An 18,906-nucleotide genomic window follows, 5' to 3' on the forward strand; every position below is an offset into this window, starting at 1 on the left:
CTCCAAACATACAGAGGTCAGCATATTCCCTCAAGTCCTGAGCCAAGGAAGCGCTCAGAATGGTATCACGTACTATTTGTAGATGGTGCTCTAGGGCTTTGTTGAAGCTCTCATTCATGACTGCTGCTCTGGACACTGCTCCAGAGGAGAACTTGTGACTAGTTTAAACAGCTTAAGTATTCTACACCTGAAAAATGTGCTTAGGACTTCTAGATGCACAAATGCTTTTGCTCATTGTCATGAGACAAATATAGGTAAGGATGAAAAATTGCCAGCATCTTGAACTGTTCTGTCAAGAAGTGCAACAGTCAGGGTCTCTTACTTGCAAACCTGGTAATCCTATAGGGCCTGCAGAACCTGTTGGACCTGGAAAACCTTTTGGGCCCTATAAGAAGAACATAAGAGAAATACAGGATGTGTAGCAATTATCCCATCAAACCACAACCAAACACTGTCTCTGAAAATATGAAGTAATATCCCCTAATTAGGTAGGTTCATTTAATTTCTATAATAACCTATTTCACATTAGTATATTTTTTGCAAGTCAAAGTTAACAGAGTTAAATGGTAGAAGGGAGTTTGATTTTAAAAGGGAAAAATAGAACAGATAATAGCAAAAATCTGACTTCCTCTAACATAACGTGGACCCATGCATACCATTAGAAAATTGTAGTTATTCATGCTATTGGTATCATGCAAATACATGCCCCATTAATTTGAAAAGTGTCCTTGAGAATCAATACAAGAAGAAATACTTGCTTACTATAATATTTTTTTAAAATAATTATTCCCCAAATTAAATAACTTACAGAAATTCCATCCAGTCCAGGAAGACCATTTTCTCCCTAAAAATAATAAATGCATTAGTAAAAATGCCAATATAATATTGCATCAAGCTAGTAAGGGCATTAAGTTTTGTGTAAATAGAAATATTTGCTTTTAGTTAATATTAGATCAAGTGCACATGGGAAAACATTTTGACATCTGTGCTTCCATATTTAAATCAGGCAACAGACAGGTTCCAAACCTCTGGAGAAATGTCAACCATTTTATTTAAGGGTAGTGAGAGAAATTAAAGTGGCACTAAAAAGTTGTATTCATCATAAAAACACTGGAAAACACACATACAAAGTCTTTCCTTACAAAAACAGTATAAAATGTATTATTATTTCAAATTATCTGTATTTTCCACAATCAAAGGTTAATAAATAAGGATGTATTTAACTTTTACAAATGGACGGGTGTATATACATGGGTAGAATTTTTAAAAAGGTGGTAATCTTGACCAAAAAAATCAGTGTGAGGGGTTAGGCCTTACATGGCAGAAAAATAAATCTTAATATTTTCAACATTTAATGAATCATGAGGCTGCTAAATGTACCACAAGAGGCACTGAATCCTTTACAGCGTTTTCCAAGCCTAGTCCTTCCAGCAAAAAACAAAACCAGTGTAAGTCGGTGAGTGTATGATTCAAGGCAACAAAGAATTAATTTTTTTACATGAGTATAGTCAAAGAACCTATCATCATTCTGAACAATACACTGAGATCATCTATCCATAGTTTGTATTCTATGCATAGGAAATAAAATTACAGACATGATACATTTTAGGGAGAGGTCCTTATTAAACAAAGAGAATAAAATCCTGACTTCATAGTGGTAAATGATGGACTACAAGTGGGATATGATATCCATGATATCCAAACTCAGAGTATAACTGGTTACTTACTACTATCTCCCAGTAAAAAAATACTGGGAGCCAATGGGGATTTTATGGTAGAAATCTTAACATGCATCCGTGAATCTCCTGGGTTGTTTTCTCAATGGACCTGGCACATGTGAGGATGCCAGTTACAGGAAAGTTTGGCGTCTAAAAAAATATGCTCTCTCACATAAGTCAGGATAAGCTCACAAGAAATTCCTCATATCTTCAGTTTGAGGCCAGCAAGGAATAGTGATAGGTGCCCAGAGACAGCTGAAGGACCAGCAACTGCTCTGAACACTAACAGGATGAGCAATGTCCCAGCATTCCAGCATGGGATGAACAAGATGTGTTTGTGTTGCAAAGAGCAAGCAAGTCCAAGTTCTGAGAGCGTTCTGTGCTGTCATTACATAATTAGAGGGCTTTTTCACAGCTCTGCCTTCAGACATACCTAGGATACCCATGTCTAACATCATGAGCAATATAAGCTGCACCATCAGCCCTGCGAACTCTAGGACATCAGTGTTTCTCGTACTGCATCTTCTGCCATGACAAATCTTACCTTCATTCCTTTAAGGCTGCCTTGAGCAAAAACAGGTTCTCCTTTAAGACCTTTTGGGCCAGGACGACCCTGATAAAAAATAAATGTCAAAAGTAAATTTCTGGAAAAAAAAAAAAAAAGATACTGTTTTGGTTTTGAAAGAAATTATATTCAGTATTCTGAGCAGGGCAAACTCCTGGCTCCAGTGAACTGCAAAAGTAACACTGCAGTTGTGTCAAAGAAGCTGTGGTATTAGGAGAACTTAAGACTTCCTGGGGCTTTAGAAAAACAATGTTCTGCAAACATTTTCTCTGTTATTTTCCTGTTTATATTAGATTTTCCCTTTATTTTAGGCCTTTGACAACTTTTAATATCCTATTTGAATTTGTTTGACATACTGTAACCCTCCTGTTCATATACATGTCTCTTGTGTAGCACTGTAAATCACCATATTTATTTAGAAAAAATAAGAAAAAAACTGGTAGATCTCATGAATATCTGCAGAAGTGACTGTTATAATTCTAGATTTACCCAATTTATTTTAATCTTGATCATCACATTCAATTTATCTGAGATGATTTCATTTAATTGCCATTTTAATTTGAGAGGGTGAGCTGATCCAAGCAGCTTTCTTTGCCAAAAATATAATCCTACAAGCATTACAAAAGAGAATTTTGAGCAGTAGGTATGAGTAAATCAGTTGCTTTAGAAAACCATACTTTAACTTGTTCTTGTTGCTTTGTGTATTTTCAACATTATATGCACTCTACATCTGGACGACATGTAAAGATTTTTTTTAGCATAGCTTAGAAAAACTGAAATAAATGGCAATACTTATATCTGGCAGATGTATTTTCTTCTTCTTCTTCCTGTTTAAATGCAAAGGAGCTCCACTGCTGGTAAGATTAGTCACGTAACTTGGGCTTCTAAGATTAGGCTTTGAATGTGAACAAACATTCAAATATTTGTCAAATACTTGAATATCACACCAAATAGTTTCTGGTTACATTTCGAAACTAACCCCATATGTTTGTATGTATATATAAAGAATATAATTCCCCAAAAATATGTAAGAGTGGAGTTCTTAGAACAAATCCTACACACTTAAACAGGGTGTAGAATGTGAACCAGCTACCTCCACTGGTTCACATATTTATTGTGAAGAAATACCTATGGTATATACCTATGGTATATATAATACCATATATATAATACCATAGGCATTGTGGAGAAATACCACATAGGTGTTTCTTCAAAGACAATTCACCCGCTAAGGCGAATGGGAAGATGTTGCCCTTACAAGCGTCATTCTGTGTAAGATGGGAGTCCAGATAAATAGCTTGTCCAGTGCAGACTAGGTCAAACTCAAAATTGGTAGGGAAGTGTTTTCAAAAGTAAAACAAATACCTTAGGAAAGTAAATCCTACTGACACTCAATGATACCAAAGCTTTTAGCTATCTTAACACCTGAAGGAAGGCATCCGATATTTGATGCATAGACCTGAACACGTGATAACTTCCTTTTCTGAATCAGCATCCACTAACTTGAAACTTGCCAAGTGCAAAATATTTGCCATTTTATGGTTCTTAGAAGCTTTATCATGGTCTCTTCTGAGTCAAATTGAATGTTGCCAGTTGCAACTGTATAACTTGTTGTGTGAACACATTGTCACAGGATCTTTATTTTATCTTCAGAGGTTAACATTTAGACAGTCAATCAGAGTGGAATTCCAATAAGAAAATGAAACTGAGCTCCAACAATGCTAATGAAATGAGGGTTCTTCCTAAGAAATTGGAAGTCACTTTTCCACCAGTGGCAAGAAAAGCAAATCTTAGCTTAGTTACTACAAATGCTCTAGTTGCCTTGAGACGTACCGGCAACCCAGGAATGCCAGGAAATCCATCTGTTCCAGGAACACCAGGACTCCCAATGGTACCATTGCAGCCATCAAGGCCAGGCAGACCTCTGGGTCCAGACTGGCCAGGGTGACCCTGTGTAAAAGGGAAAAAGAGAAAATGACTGACAGGAGGCATTTTATTAGTAATACTGTCCCCCAGAAAACTGATAACTTCCAAATGGCAACATAAAACAAAGGAACCAGACAACTCCCACTCAAGTATGGTAGACTGCAGTTGAACTAGCTTATTCAGCCAGCATTGTTTATCCTCCCCAAAGCTTAAATCCTAAAACACTGGCTGGTTTCATTTAATTGTCTTTTCCTCCAAGGGATAATTTTCTGAAGTACATAATTTGTGCATGAGTAGGTCCTGAAAGCGCAATACTGGTCCCCTAGCAGTCTGAACTACATGGTGTGACACAGCTCAGCACAGCACACAAGGGTGCACCTGACACCAGGAGTGGGAGTTGCTCATGTAAAAACAAAGGGAAAAGGCAGGTTCAGCAATACTGAGCATTTATAATTCTAATCTGCTTAAAGTTTCAGTGACTTCTCTTCCTCTGCACTGTGGATTCTTTCTTTTAATAGTTCAACAGATGTTCCAGCTCCAGCATCACACCATTCAAGCACAACAGCTTTTCTCGTTATATTACACTTAAAACCTTAGGCAAAACAACCAGGACAAAAACCTAATAAAACTAGCAGTCTTTAAAAGAAAGTATATGTGATAGTCAATTAATAAGAATTGTACCTAATTCTGATTTCACACAGTTTTGCCCTAATATGGCTCTATTAATTTGACTCAACACTATACTGCTGCAAAGGAGATAAAAATTAGAGCCTTTAATTATTTTTTCTTCAGAATCCTGTGGGTTTGCATAGGCATAACAAAGAAAGGCAAAACTGTCAGTCTTACTGCTCAAGTATCGACTATCTCTTTATTCTATCCATCTTTTCACAGAAATGAGCTCTGTGGCACTCAAAGACAATGTTTTGTGGCAAGAGGAAAAATGAAACTTAGGGATAGAGTACCGGTAACCAACAGTTCTCTCCCTCCCCTTTGTACACCCTGATCTTGAATCATCCCCAAACTACTTGTGTTTGATCCCAAAGGTTCATCCCTAAGACACAGCATTAAACAAGTTATGACTCATACTAGGAAAGTAAAAAATAAACACAGATAAAATGGGGATAAAACAGAACATTAATAATCCTTCGTGCCAGATACTTAAAGCAAATCAGATTTGTGTTACTAAAGGTCTTCCAGTCCAAGCCAACAGCATTACCTCTCACCAAACTCAGTGAGAACTGTGGAGTAACGTAAAGCCTTTTGTCTAAGGATCTTAAAATGCCTTGCAAAAATGTAAGAATGCTGTAATCTTCATTTTACGGATGAGAAGCTGGGAGCACACAGTAGCCAAGTGCCATTCCCAAGGACGCAGAGCCACTTAGGCTGTATTTATGTAAATGCTCAAACTGCTCACCAGTCTCAGGTGCTGCCAGAAGGGCCAATGCCCACTCCTGGCTGCTCACACCTACCCTTTCCTTGTGCCAGCATAAGCACAGGCACAGAAGGTAAGTCAGAGAAAGAAAACAACACAGAAGAAAAATAACTGTTCTGTTTCTTAAGTGTTAATTTTCATCCAGATGAGTTCCTTGGTCCAGTGCATCTGGCAACTGCATGGTGATTTGTGCCAACAAAATGGAGAGAAGAGGAGAGCGCCCAGATCTGCACTCTGTCAGTCCACAAGGTATGGGCTGAACCACTGCAATGTGCATCTCCGCTGCAGGATCAAGGCAGTTCACCCAGACAAGTACAAATGTGAGATTAAACACAGCCTCAGGACATGGAATGAAGTCATCCCAAAATGTGAGCACCAGGCATCACTGGGTATATAGTTCCAAGAGCCCTGAAGATTAGTCTGTTCTTGAAAGCACCCACTTGTGGTGTGCAAGCAGAGGGCTTCCAAGGCTCCAGTCCAGCAACAGGAGAAGGCTGAAGCACCAATTTTGGTTCCCAAAACTGGATAAATCAATGGCAACCCACCCCCCCCTCCATCCATACTGCACGTCATAGCCAAGAGCAGCAAGCCTCTGATGGGACAGGCTGTGACTGCAGAGGAAGGCCAGTGGTCAATTTCAATGAGATCTTTCTCATTGTTTACAGCATGGACAACACAGAAGCTGTGTGAGAAGAGCACATGTATCTGCTTACAACATAAGGTGGCCAGCTGCTGGGTTTAGCAAAGCTGAGCCCCCAACATCTGCCCCTCAGACAGATGAGGAACCAAGCTGCTGAGCCTCCAGGGTGGGCCAGGAGCCAGCTGTGGCAGGCAGCTGACTGGTAGGCCTCACGTCTTGGGAACAATCTCTTAAATCTTGGCACAACACAGTCTCTCAGGGCCCAAAGGGTTTTGGTATCCCCTTAGTATGTGAGGAGGGCTCACAAAGGGGATATAAACTGTACTGACAGTGATTGCTTATGTGTATTAAATACATCTGTGGCCCTGCCACTTAATCCCATAGCATCTGTGTCTCTGGTCCTGAGCCAAAGCATCTCACCTCCCCCCCACCCAGAGTCTCTATTGCTTTAGAAAAATAACATACAATTTCCTACCTTCTGGCAAAAGTGCAATCAGAATTCATGATGGTTTGTTTTAAGAGTCTTACCTGAGCACTCATGACCAGCTTCATTGAGAATCGTAGGAATCTGGCTTAAATGAAGCTTTTCGATGGGAATTTAAAACTCTGATTAAAAGAGCTGTTTTGATCTCAAAACCAGTGGTTAATAGTTTCACTCTATTAGTTCTAACAGTATCACTCTATTCACTTGTTCTCACTTCCTCTGATTCCTGTGTCAGGTGCGTTAATTCAGCTCAAGCACTTCAACTGACTACGGCAGACTTTCACAGTTGTACTTACTACATGGCAGGGTGACTAGTTTACAAACCTGAGCTAAAAACAGGATGGAGAGCTCACTTGTGCTCTCTGTTCTCACAAAAGGAGACATTCCCTGGGAGCCAGATAAGGAAACTTGAATTGTTCATCTAGGCTCTTGCTTTATCTGACTCCTTCACATACACTACTGCTGTGATCCCAAGCGGCCTCTTTTCTAAATCAAACAGGCTTAGCACAAAGGACATCCCAACAGGAGAGCTCAACAAATATTTAAAAACAGGGAAACAAATGCAATCAAGGGTGAACACAAAACTAATTGAATAAGCGGGTTCATAGATTGCTACGGCAAAGTGGCCTCTTACAGCCATTGCCAAGTGCTTGCACTTCCTCTAGGAGGGACACAAAATAAAGAGCTTTGCCTTTTCACGTAGCTCGAACTTTCATTGTGCAGACAAGAGCTCTTTCCTCATAGAAATATTTCCTTCTAGAAACCTTAGGGTAGCTCGTGAAAAGCTATGTGCATCTCCCAGGTTCAGTTTCAGCCCTTGCTAGAGGTTGTCCTTGAATCCTGTCCTATGGGAAAAAATAAACTTCCCAAGCAGGGCCAAGGATTTGAGGGTTTCCTCTGCAGTGTGACACAGAAGGGCTAGCGATAAACACATGCTGCTGCTATATTTACTAAGTTAAAGGGATTAGTCAGTCCAGCTGCAAAAACAGGATTTACTTGCCACCAGCATTCCCCAAAGGGAACTCTGTGCAACACCACTTCCCCTAAGGTCAGCAGCGGGATTCCCCTCTGAATCACAGCCTTGCAGCCTTTTGGCCTTGACTAAAACATACCTGCCCACGCGAACATACCTGCATACTCCAAAGACACTTTCTTAATGTTGGGATGTTAATTCTTGTGCAAAGATAGTGACTTCTTTTTAATTCTCTCTTAAATGTATCAGCACACCTATGCTCTCTGTCCCTTTGCATTTCGCACACCTATATAAGGTGCATATGTTCATATACATTTCACAACAAACCTAAGCTACTCCCTATCCTGAAGTGCAATGATATAGATGTATGTAAATATTTTGTCAAGCAGTGGTATTTGCTACTTTTGCTCTGAATGGAAATATTTGTCTCAATGGCTCGAAGGTAAACAATATGAATTAGTTTCCCTTCACCCTTTTTCTGTCCTGCAGTTGTGACACAGAAGAGCCATAGGGAGAGCATTTTGCCGTTCACGAGCAGCAAAATCTACCTCTTTCCCATTCACCCACCTGCAGAAGATTGCATATCAGACAAAGTAGATTGGGATATGCTGGTGGCTTTGAATCCTCTCATCTACCTCCCTTTCTCTCTTGGAATGCCTGCTGCTGCCAACTACCTGGCAATGGCTGTTGCCCTATTTCTCTCCTCCCCTCATTGTTGGGAATCCCCTTTCTCCAGAGCCTCATCTGAAAAAATACCCAGAGAACAGCATGTTCCCACAGTGTGTTCAATTAAATTAAGTATTATGGGAACAGCTTGTTCTCTTCAGAGCTAGAAAGTTAGTTGGCTGGTGGGAAAAGAAAAAATAGCAGCAAGGGAGTGGAGCAGGAGAGAAAACAGGCAAGGATGAGCAGAGGGGGAGAGAAGGACAGAGGCCAGGAAGGAACTGGAATCGTGCAAGCTCATTTACAGAGCCAACTCTGCATTTTCAGCCAATCTATCAAAACAATTCAGTTTTTGATAGGAAGTCGGGAAACACAGCTCCACTCTGTTGAAGCTCTTGGCCAGCTGAAGAAGTAAGAAAGATGGGAATGAAAAACGTGAGTGTAGTCAGAAGGCACAAGTATATGGAAGATGGAAAAATGTCATCAAAAAGGGAAAAATAATTCAATACCAGAAGGAGAAAAATTAACTAAATGGTGCTGAGAAAGCAATTAAGTTTGGGGCAACTTCTAAAGCTAGCCCGGCTAAAGCTCCTCTGAGCCAAAGTGTCTCTAAAACACATCTTTGCAAGAATCACCGGGGAAAAACAAAGCAAAAGACAGCTGGTCAAGATACCTTAGGCACCCAATTTTGGTATGAAGTAGGAAGAAATTGTCATTATAATGTTCAAGTTCAAAACAAACAAAACATTCCTGATGGTCAGGGAAAAGAGTTACCTACTCCTATCGCATGCCAAATACAGTAAATTACCTCTTTTCTGTCTTAGGTTTCTGAGAGAACTAGCACCTAGTTGGGAAGCAAGGAATCTCTGGAGGGCCTCAGCTCTAATCATTGTTTAGGTTCACATCATAGGAAGGAAGATCAAGAGAGACATGATAACACTTATCATATACAAGAAGACTATTAGAGAGAAAAATGGAATAATCTGCCCCCTGTGACCATGATGAGTAAGATAAGAACTAACAGGCTTAAACTATGGTAAGAAAGATTGAAGTTAGACTGTAGGATTACTTTTTTTTTTCTCTTTCTTTTTTTTTTTTTTTTTCTCAACAGAGAAGCTAGAGCCTCCATCATTAACACGTTTGAAGAATTGGTATTTCCTTCCAGAGAGAAGCAAGACCTTTGCAAGATACATTGTGCACGTGCTAAGACACTATTATTGTGCTTTTGGTTGTGACTAACATTCTGGTGACTTATATTTACATATGAAAACTCACTGGGATCCCGTTGATTCCTTGAAATCCTGGAACTCCCATTGAGCCCTGAAGAAAAAGAAAAGAATACGTTATTTTTCTCTTTTTTGATTTCTGGTTACTGGACTATATATTCCAGTATATCTCAGTTATTGACAAGACACTTTTCACTCCAACATTTTCCATCATGGACTTCAGCCATCAACACCAAGAGGAACAAACTATCTCATATAGATTCTCTCTGACCGTATGGGTCACTGAAGACACTAAGTGAGCATCTGAGCTTGACTGGACGCCAAATGAGTGTTTCAGGAATGTCTTAATCAGGCAATTTAAAGGAAAAATATAATCTCCTACTGCACATCTGGGGAAAATAAGATGCCAGGAAAATAAACAATGCAATATAAATTTAACTCCCAGTGTAACGTTTGATCTTCCAAGAGTTTCAACAGGTCTTACCATTGTAGTTTTTATTTTTTTTGTGTGTGTCTATATTTTGATACCACCACCTAGAGATATACAGACCATTGTATTACTTTTAGACCACCCCATCTAAGTTGTAAGTGAATTCCACTTCGTTGGCTCTACTGCTCTGCCCTAAATCCTAGCAGAACAAGTTATGTGAGCACAATATCCAGCCTAAACTATTCTATCATTTGCTATTGTGTCCATTCCTGGGCACTGCATTCATTGACACCTACCCCTTATGCCGGGTTATTCTATTTAATATGACATAGTTTATCGTATTATTTCTGTTACAAATAGCTTTTCACCTGCAAAACTGAGTTACAGGTTCTGTTCAGTAGCCATTTCCTTTGCTTTTCTAGACACCAGCTCAGGATCATCTATATGGGAATCAGCTCCAGGTCTCTCTGAATGTAGTGTGATAACATTTATCCTGGGCAGGTGAAGTGAACATAACAACAGAACTCCCAACAGAATATTTATTTAGCTACGGTTCGCCTCCCAGGATGGCTACAACATTCAGCAGCTTTGGAAGCTGTGTTCTCACTTTAAAATATAAGCAGGACATTCTCTAAATATAATAATGAAATACTCCTGCATTCTTACCCCTGCACAAATAGTCCAAAACTATCTTTATACATACAAAAACATATTCAAGGCCATAAATCTATTGAAAGGGAAAAAAATGAAAATTCACTGTTGAAAATACCTTGATGCCTTTGTGTCCAGGTGGTCCGGGGGGGCCCACTGCTCCTCTCTCACCTTTTGCTCCCGGCAAACCTTCTGGACCAGTCAATCCAGGAGCACCTATTGGTCCTTGAATCCCAATCGGTCCTGGTCGACCCTAACATAAAACAAAAAGTAAGTCAATGCACCACGTTCACTAGCACTTTTTTTGATTACTTCAATTACTTTATCCAGCTCGATCTATAACATAATTTGATACCTCTCAGGGTAGCTAGGACCTCCTGAAGTTTTCGCTGTACATTTTAAGACAAATGTTGTTTATAGAGGGATTTCAGGTAAGTCATGAGAAATTTCCTTTTTTTTTTTCTTTTTCCTCATGGAAGATTTATTAATACCTATATTGTTGTAGGAACATGGGAAAACAACGGTATTTTGAGATGAAGCTGACTACTACTTACTGAGTTTGCAACCTTTATTTCCAAGCTGCAAGACAAAAAGATTTTTTGCTTAAGCTTTAGTTCAACAGAGTATAACAGAAAGTCAAAACAAGATGCAAGAACTGCATCACATGCAATTAGAAAGCACACTTCAGTTAACTTGAGACTAGTACCATAGTTGGCCCAATACTGGGATTAATTCCACTGTGAATTACTTCATATTCCGCTCTGAGTACCTTACCAGAGTCAGTGCGGATTTGGATTTCTTAGGCTCAAAAAGAAGAGTGCATTGACTAAGCATTGCCTGAAGATGGCAACCTTTTCTAAAACTGTACACTCACATATGACTGATGAACTTTTACTGTTCTATTACTACCTAGATGTACAGAGTCACTTGGTACTTCTTTATTTAAAAAGCCAACACTAAAGAAATTTCACTGTAGGTGCTCCAGCATCTTCTTAGCCACTTGGCAGCTGAATCCTCATCACAGTTTTGTGTTAACATTTTTCAATTCAATTCAATTTCAATTAAATTCAAGAGTACCTGAAATAGATCAATAGCGTCTAAGATCCCAAAGTATGAGTAGAAATTGGCAGTTTAGATCCATGCTCTCCAGTGGCAAGACACTCAGTGATGTTATTCATGCAAAGAATGAAGCCTTAATTAAAAGATATAGAATGGAGGAAGAAGTTTTAAATGAAAATAAATCCTCCTTCCTTCACTCCTTTTCTAGTGTTCACATCCATGATAGTGTATTTCTCTTCTATTTCCCTAAGTCCTTAAAACAGCAGAAGGAATGCAGCTCCCTGCTGCAAGGGGTTTAGTCATCTCAGCTGGAGACATACAAAGTCCTGACTCTGCCTTGGCAGGTAGAAGACTTTGCAGTTAACTTAAAAATGCATTTTTATATGTTAATAATCAAGCAAACTGAAACAGAGAGAAATTAATTTTAAAATCCTTCTTCCTGGATCATTTTTTGTACCTGTTTAGGTTGAAACATTTCATCACTTGTTCCATATTCCTACACTACTGGAGCAGGTTTCTTTTAAACTTCAGCAGTTCCCCCACTCAGCCCTGCTGTTGCCATTGTTTCACCCTGGCCTTCCGACAGAGGCGAAGTGCACCTCTTTTACATTTCCCACCTTTCCTACCTAGACACTACGCACACTGTGCACTTCCAGGGGAGCAGGCTCCCATCTCAAAAGGCTTTTCTGTCGATTATTTTTAACTTTTTTTTTTCACTCTGGGATAACTAGCAGTGAAATCCTTTATATTGGGAAGCACACAATCATAACATTAATACCCAAATCTTCAGAGGCCCTTGGCAACCACACCAAACAAGGAACGTGTTGTGAAAATCACATGCTTTGCTCTCGCTTACAGTCTCAGCCTTAACTTTGTAAGTTCCCATGGTCACAAGCTATTTAGACTCTTGCAGGCAGTGTTTCACTTTCAAGACATGGGGTGAGGACTGTTCACCTCCAGGCAAGCCGGTAAGGGAGAGAGAGAGACACTAAAATGGGCACATTAATGTTCTAGACAGACACCACCCTCAAAAGCTCCAGCATCCAAGCATCCACCAAGATTTCTAAGGAAAACACACTCAATTCCCCACTTGTTTGAACTGTTAACACTTCTATATTCAATTAGTTTGTCCACTGAATGATACTGCTTCACAAGGACTGGAACTGATAGCAATTAACATTTTAGGAGGCTTTTCTTTTGCATGGCTGCAGATTACTTTGCTATATGTACGTAGATGAGAGAGCAAGGACCAGTGACTAGAGGTCTTGTCTGTGTTCAGATCTGGAGGGGACAGAAAAATTAAACATGTTTTCTACAATGTCAGTGTCCACAGGTGAAAACCTTCCTTTTGTCTTATTGAATAAATATTTTAACAGAACCTGAGGATTTTGTCCAGTGCCTTAGTCGCAAACTATGAAGACACAGCAAAGTGCTTCTAATCTCTCTGATAATGGGATTATGCCATGATAATCAGGCTCTCAAGAATTTCTACTGGTTCTTTTGAAGTCTTTGTGGATGGAAATCATATTTTCTATGCTGAAACAAAGGACTTTCCTTCACTGCTAAAAAAGCTGCATTTTTCATCACTCAGTAGCACTCCCATGAACTGCCCCAAGATAAAAGCATTTTCAAGAGCAGGCGCTGTGGTGCACAGGCACAAATCCAGGATTAAAGCACGGCAAAGACTCAGGTTTTACCACAAGGTAAACTCTAGGGTTCAATGCCAGGTAGAGCTACTGTTTGACCCCGCTGAGTTTACCTTGTGGTAAAGCCTAAAGCCTAGTCTGTACTGTACTTTGGCATCAGGTTCGGCTCTTATACTTCTTACTTATCCCAAGGATAAAGAGAACAAACATCTCTTAGCAGCGAGGACAAGATTAAACATAAAACGTGAATTATACCAAACGGAAACTTCAGCGATTTAACAGAGCCCTCTATTTTTAATCTGTTTGTTATTTATATATATATAGCCTAGTAGGCTGTAGAAGAACCATTAGGAACTGACGAAAATGGTATCAGTTTGGTTTCTTGGCTGCGTGACAACTCAAAAAAAAAAAAAAAGAAAAGGAAAGTATAGAATTTCAGTAACATCAAGCAAGGACAAAGTCTATGAAATTATTGCAACTTGCAGATGTTTTCATGGATGCCCACTAGAATTCCATATATTTGAAACCCATGAGCTGTATCCTCAAACCTGCTTGTGTATCAAGCTTTTACTGCCCAAGCAGCACAAAGTGAGGATGCCTGACTCTCTGTAATGAATATCTCATTGGTACACAACAAGAACAATGGCATTGTATACCTGTCACCTCTCCATAGATTAATTTCAGAATTTCGTGCCACAGGTTGTGTTATATGCATCCCTGCAATGTGCTTAGCCATTGCAACCATTAAAAATACAGAGATGCTTCCCAAGAAACCCAGGTTTCCATTCTTGATGTAACCAACAGGAAAAAAATGACAGAAGTAGGAACCACGCACAGCTTCTGAATCTATACCCACTACAGAAGGCAGTAAAATCAAATGGCCCCAGAACATGCTTTGATCAGGTCTTTCAAGATGGAAAAAGTTCTGTAACATGCGCCTTCTTCCCTTTACCCCTGTAATCCATCTGCAGCCCTGGGTGTCATGAGGAAAAGCCAGTAATGATGGGGCCTCTCTAAGGAATTCGCTGCTACACAATCAAATACATCGGTTTCTCTATTGTCCCTACCCCTTTTGCCAACTCTAATACCCCACATAAATTTTTGCCCACTGCAGCAGAGCTGCTACACATAGCACTGCGAATTCCAAACATTCCTTTTTTTTTTTTTTTTTTTTTTTTTTTTTTTTTCCCATTGCCTCTGCTAGCTTGGAAAATAAAGTGCAAATAGATTTGATTTTTTCACATGGTAGCGGTATGGAACCACTGGACATGCCCCTAATTTCAGGGACAAAAGCAAATACAAGTGCCTTCTTACCTGGGGGGCAGTTCGATTCTCCTCGCTCACTACCAGGTATTAACTCAGTGGTTCATCAGCAAAAACGGATGCTAAAACTCATGACATGAGAAAAGTTTGAGAATATTGCTAACCTAGCAGAATGCTGCTGGTCAAGTAGGGCAGAACCAATTTCTCCTTTGCTAAGTTTTTAGACCTCCCTATTTCAAAGAGCAAAGCATTACTAGTATTACTTCAAACAAACTAAAGATCCAGTGCATGTAAAGAGCCATTGGATTTAAAGACGTTCATGTTTTCTCAAACTAGAGCATAAATCTCTCAAACAGATTAAGGGTTGTTTTCTCTAGCATGGCTTTTGATCTCTGTTCTGTACAGTATTAAGTTGTACAGAATCCCAGGCTCCTTCCCTTCAAGAAGAATTCAGTAGCCGCATTTTTTAGAAGTGTTTAATTCACTCTCTTTTTCTTCATCCATCACTTCCCCCATAAACACTGCTTTATCAACACACACAAAAAAGACATTAGAGACAATGATTTACTTCACAAGTACATGGTTTGTAGTCTGAAGCATCTTATACTCAGTTGATTACAGTGAGGCAAACCAAAGAGTCATCCATTACCTCTTTGTTGCCCTAGAAATGTATGTTCTCATATCCTGTATACACTAAGCAGAATCTAGCCTGAAACTTCCAGGGCAGATCTACGTACCCTGATGCCCACGTTGTGCAGGGTGACCTGGCAAGGGACTGATCCTTTCGCACAGGTCAGTGGCAGGACAAGGCATTTCTTCCTTACTCACTCAACTCACAGCCGCTCTCTGCGATCAGGGCTGCCACATTACAGACGCCAACACATGACAGACACACCGAACTCTGAAGTGCCTACAGCCCTTAGCACTGCCAGGCAGCAGTGCCCATCAGCGTGTAGGAGCCCATCAGTTGCACGACGCTTTGGTTAACCACTTCTGCTTTCTGCACCTCCGTTTCCTCTCCTCTTCTACAAGTTTCCTGCAGCGGTGATTATCTCCCGCCTGATATACACTGCTCAGCACTGTGAGCCCTGGCCTCACAGTTCTACCTTGATAATAATAATTACTGATGAAAAACCCTTTGCTATTTTCCTAAATTACAGGTCAGGTATCCCATGCTCTGCTCACATTCCAGCACAAGTAATTATTTTCCGTGCTGAAAAATGCTTTGTACTTTTAAAGGAAAATATTCTGCCATTCTTCTCCTCAAGACTTAGGGAACCTCTTGTTCAAAATGGCCTCTTTATTTCTATCAGACAACCTGCTGTTCCTCTGCACAGCTCCTTTTAAGTCTTTTTTTTCTTTCAAGCTTACCGCTTATTTTCAAGGTAGGGTGTCAGGGTGATCATTTCTTGATTTCATTTTTAAGAGACCTTATTCCTGTACTGTGTGGCACTCTAATTTCACTGTTCATTTCAGAAACGTTCAGCTGATGTGCAGCCACGTTTGGCACGCTCACACTGCAGCCTGTCAAGGCTGCTCCGGTCATCCCAGGAGCAATCTCCTAACGAAGTAATGAGCAACCGAAGGCTGCTTCTCATGAGAATTTCCAATTCTAGTTCATGGGATAAGCTCCGTTTTCAAAAATATGTCTATTTCCACTCAGCCTGACTAGCCATCTATGTGGTAAAAAATATGTATACATATGGTTTTAAACACTATTTTTAATATGTTAAAAAAATAGATTCCCATAAACGATTTCCTTCATGAATCCTGTACTTCAGTAACAAATAAGGCTGCAGTTGAACGTTTACCACAGAAATATAGAATTGCTTACTAGTCCTAGACATTTAAAAATCCGTATTTTTAAACCAGATATTTAAATCTCTGAAAAGTTTTTTTTTTTTTTTCTTCTGTAGAATACTCAGCTTCCAGTTGAAAATTTTTATGAAACATCCTGATCCAATCAATTCCACATATTTGCTATTTCTGTTTGTAACACACACAGAGACCACATACTGTCCTCTTCTTCCCCACCACTGACAATGCCACGAGTGACTCAGTGTTACATCTAAGCAATTGTTCCATTTTATACTTTGCAACCTTTAAAGAAATTACTTTAATAGATCAAAAATTACTTAAAAAAAATAATGAAAAGTCAAACAAGTTGATGTTTTAACTCAGATTGCTTTTCTGCATTGATGTACCAAAATCTCCAAGGTGGAAAAGAAAGGACGAGCATGTGGGAAGGCTCTGGGCCCCAGAGAACGCAGACAACTGGAAAGCAAGTGCAGGTCACTCTTCTTTAAAATAAAGAGCAAGTAGTGGGGTTTATGAAGTGTACTGGTGTCATACTGTATTTCAACTAAGCAAATAATGGTTGTATGAAAATTATAAGTTGAGGCTTATTTTAAGGGGCTGTACTATATTAGTTGAAAGGCATTTATTTACTGGCCCCTCTAGCAAAGGCATAAATCTGAGCAGTGACCGTATTTCAGAAGAAACAATGTGTAACAGTTACCGTGGTGTGCAGACACCAGGTGCTGGTGCATTACGTCCCAGAGTATCACATCAGAGGTGATCACCCCGAACCCTCTAACTTACTTACTGCATGTTTAAACGGCCACTAGGCCCCAGACAGCCTTGCTCAGGTGAAATGCCCATCTTTTCACTCCTTGCCATGGCAAAAGGGTTTTTTGGCTAGCTTGACTGATCCCTTTAGTGCCTTTTCTGTTTTAAGCTCCAAGGGCAAGGCAGGGTTCATACACAAATGGAGAGCAACTCATGTAGGCAGCAGATGAGAAGTGACAACTGGCACTACTCCTCCGAAATCATGCATGCAGAAGCCTGACAGAGGCAACTGAGGAAATGAGGCATGAAACAGAAGGTGAGCAGCACTGGGCAAGAACTGCCCTCCACACCTCTTGCAGCTCTGGCATGATGCTATTAATGTTCATTATGAGCATGATGCTCATGAATGTTTCAAAAAGCAGGGCTTAGAGTGAGAGGATGTATTACACAATTATGAAATCTTAGCAAAAAGTTGCAGCAAGTGGGGCCTGACTTCAATTTACTTAACAACTAAGCATTTTTTCTTTAACAAAAGAGCACTGTAAAGCCAAAGGTTTGAAGGGTTTATGAGATTTTATGGTCTTTTGCAACCTCAGTTCATCTTCTCTCCCTCAAGTCTTCGGTGCCTAATCTCTAAAATATGTTTTAGAAAGCTTTTACAGTTCCCCGACCTGTTTGCTTCAGACAGCAGCTGTCATAACATTTTCCTGCCCTTAACTAGGGGAAGGGCACTTGTGAATACTGAGTACACCTCTTGACAGAAGCACAAGCCATGAGCTGGATTTTAATATAAAAGTATTATTTTGGAAGGAAACAGAGGGTTGCTGTAGGACTTGTTTCCATCTTCCTGGTGGCAGCACAGGCCAGTAAAGCACCAGGTACCTACAAAGGATCAAAAGGATCTAGCAGAGGATCAGCTAACTCAGCTAACTATCTGCAATTAGTTTATATATTTATCAAAAACTACGAGAATCTAGAGCATAGTTACAATTGCTCCATTCATGAGCAACCCAGAGCGATATGCTGCGCACAACAGTGACCTGCAGAGAGGAGGCAGTCCATGGGTAGTGCCAGCTTCACTCTGCATCCTCCTTCATTCCTTACTGTCCTTGCTTCTGGCAGCACTGTCCTCATCCTCAAACACTTTGCTGTCTGCTTTCAAGTTTTCTGTTTAAAGTTGTCTCTTGCTCAACAACTTCTCCATTTCGATCAGCCGGTTAAATGGGGTCTCTGTTTTAACTGCATCTACCAATTGCTCTTTGCAGGACAAACAATATGGACAAACTTCAGAAGCACAGCAGGGCTTAGGAACTGGGCTCACACAATTTGCAACACCTGGCCACACGCTTTGCAGCATCTGTCACAGATATATATATATTTATATAATCTCTCCAATAAATTTGCTAGGATAAGGCACGCTATTTTTCACAAACCACTTAAAGAGGTTTTGCCTAACTCATCATTGAGAAAGATACCACACTAATTATAACTATTAGACAAGTCCCTTGGGGAAAGCCGGCTTGTAGTCACGGTGCCTTGGTGGGCTGCTACAGAACAATCAACAACAATTACATTTCTGTGCTTAGCAAGTCCTATCAGGACTGCTGCCCATGAAACCACAGCTTCTGACTCTCCAGGTTTACCTACGCCCTTACACGGTTT

At 40.1% G+C, this 18,906-nt stretch overlaps 1 protein-coding gene across 1 annotated transcript in view; it reads right to left on the minus strand.

The window, feature by feature from the left end:
• The window catches only part of COL4A6 (collagen type IV alpha 6 chain), a gene marked incomplete at its 3' end in the record, with an annotated part of 42,362 nt that extends 32,641 nt beyond the window's left edge, over positions 1 to 9,721 (minus strand). Inside the window, exons 1-5 of the mRNA XM_084293914.1 lie at positions 9,677 to 9,721; positions 4,117 to 4,233; positions 2,263 to 2,331; positions 809 to 844; positions 323 to 385 (exon numbers count right to left, since the gene is read on the minus strand). Of these exons, the coding sequence (XP_084150040.1) occupies positions 323 to 385; positions 809 to 844; positions 2,263 to 2,331; positions 4,117 to 4,233; positions 9,677 to 9,715 (324 nt within the window). The 5' untranslated portion in view covers positions 9,716 to 9,721. The remainder of the gene's footprint in view (positions 1 to 322; positions 386 to 808; positions 845 to 2,262; positions 2,332 to 4,116; positions 4,234 to 9,676) is intronic.
• Positions 9,722 to 18,906: the final 9,185 nt, after the last annotated feature.

Source organism: Netta rufina (assembly GCF_964035555.1).
Source record: "Netta rufina genome assembly, chromosome: 12".
In the NCBI taxonomy this organism is placed as follows: domain Eukaryota; kingdom Metazoa; phylum Chordata; class Aves; order Anseriformes; family Anatidae; genus Netta; species Netta rufina.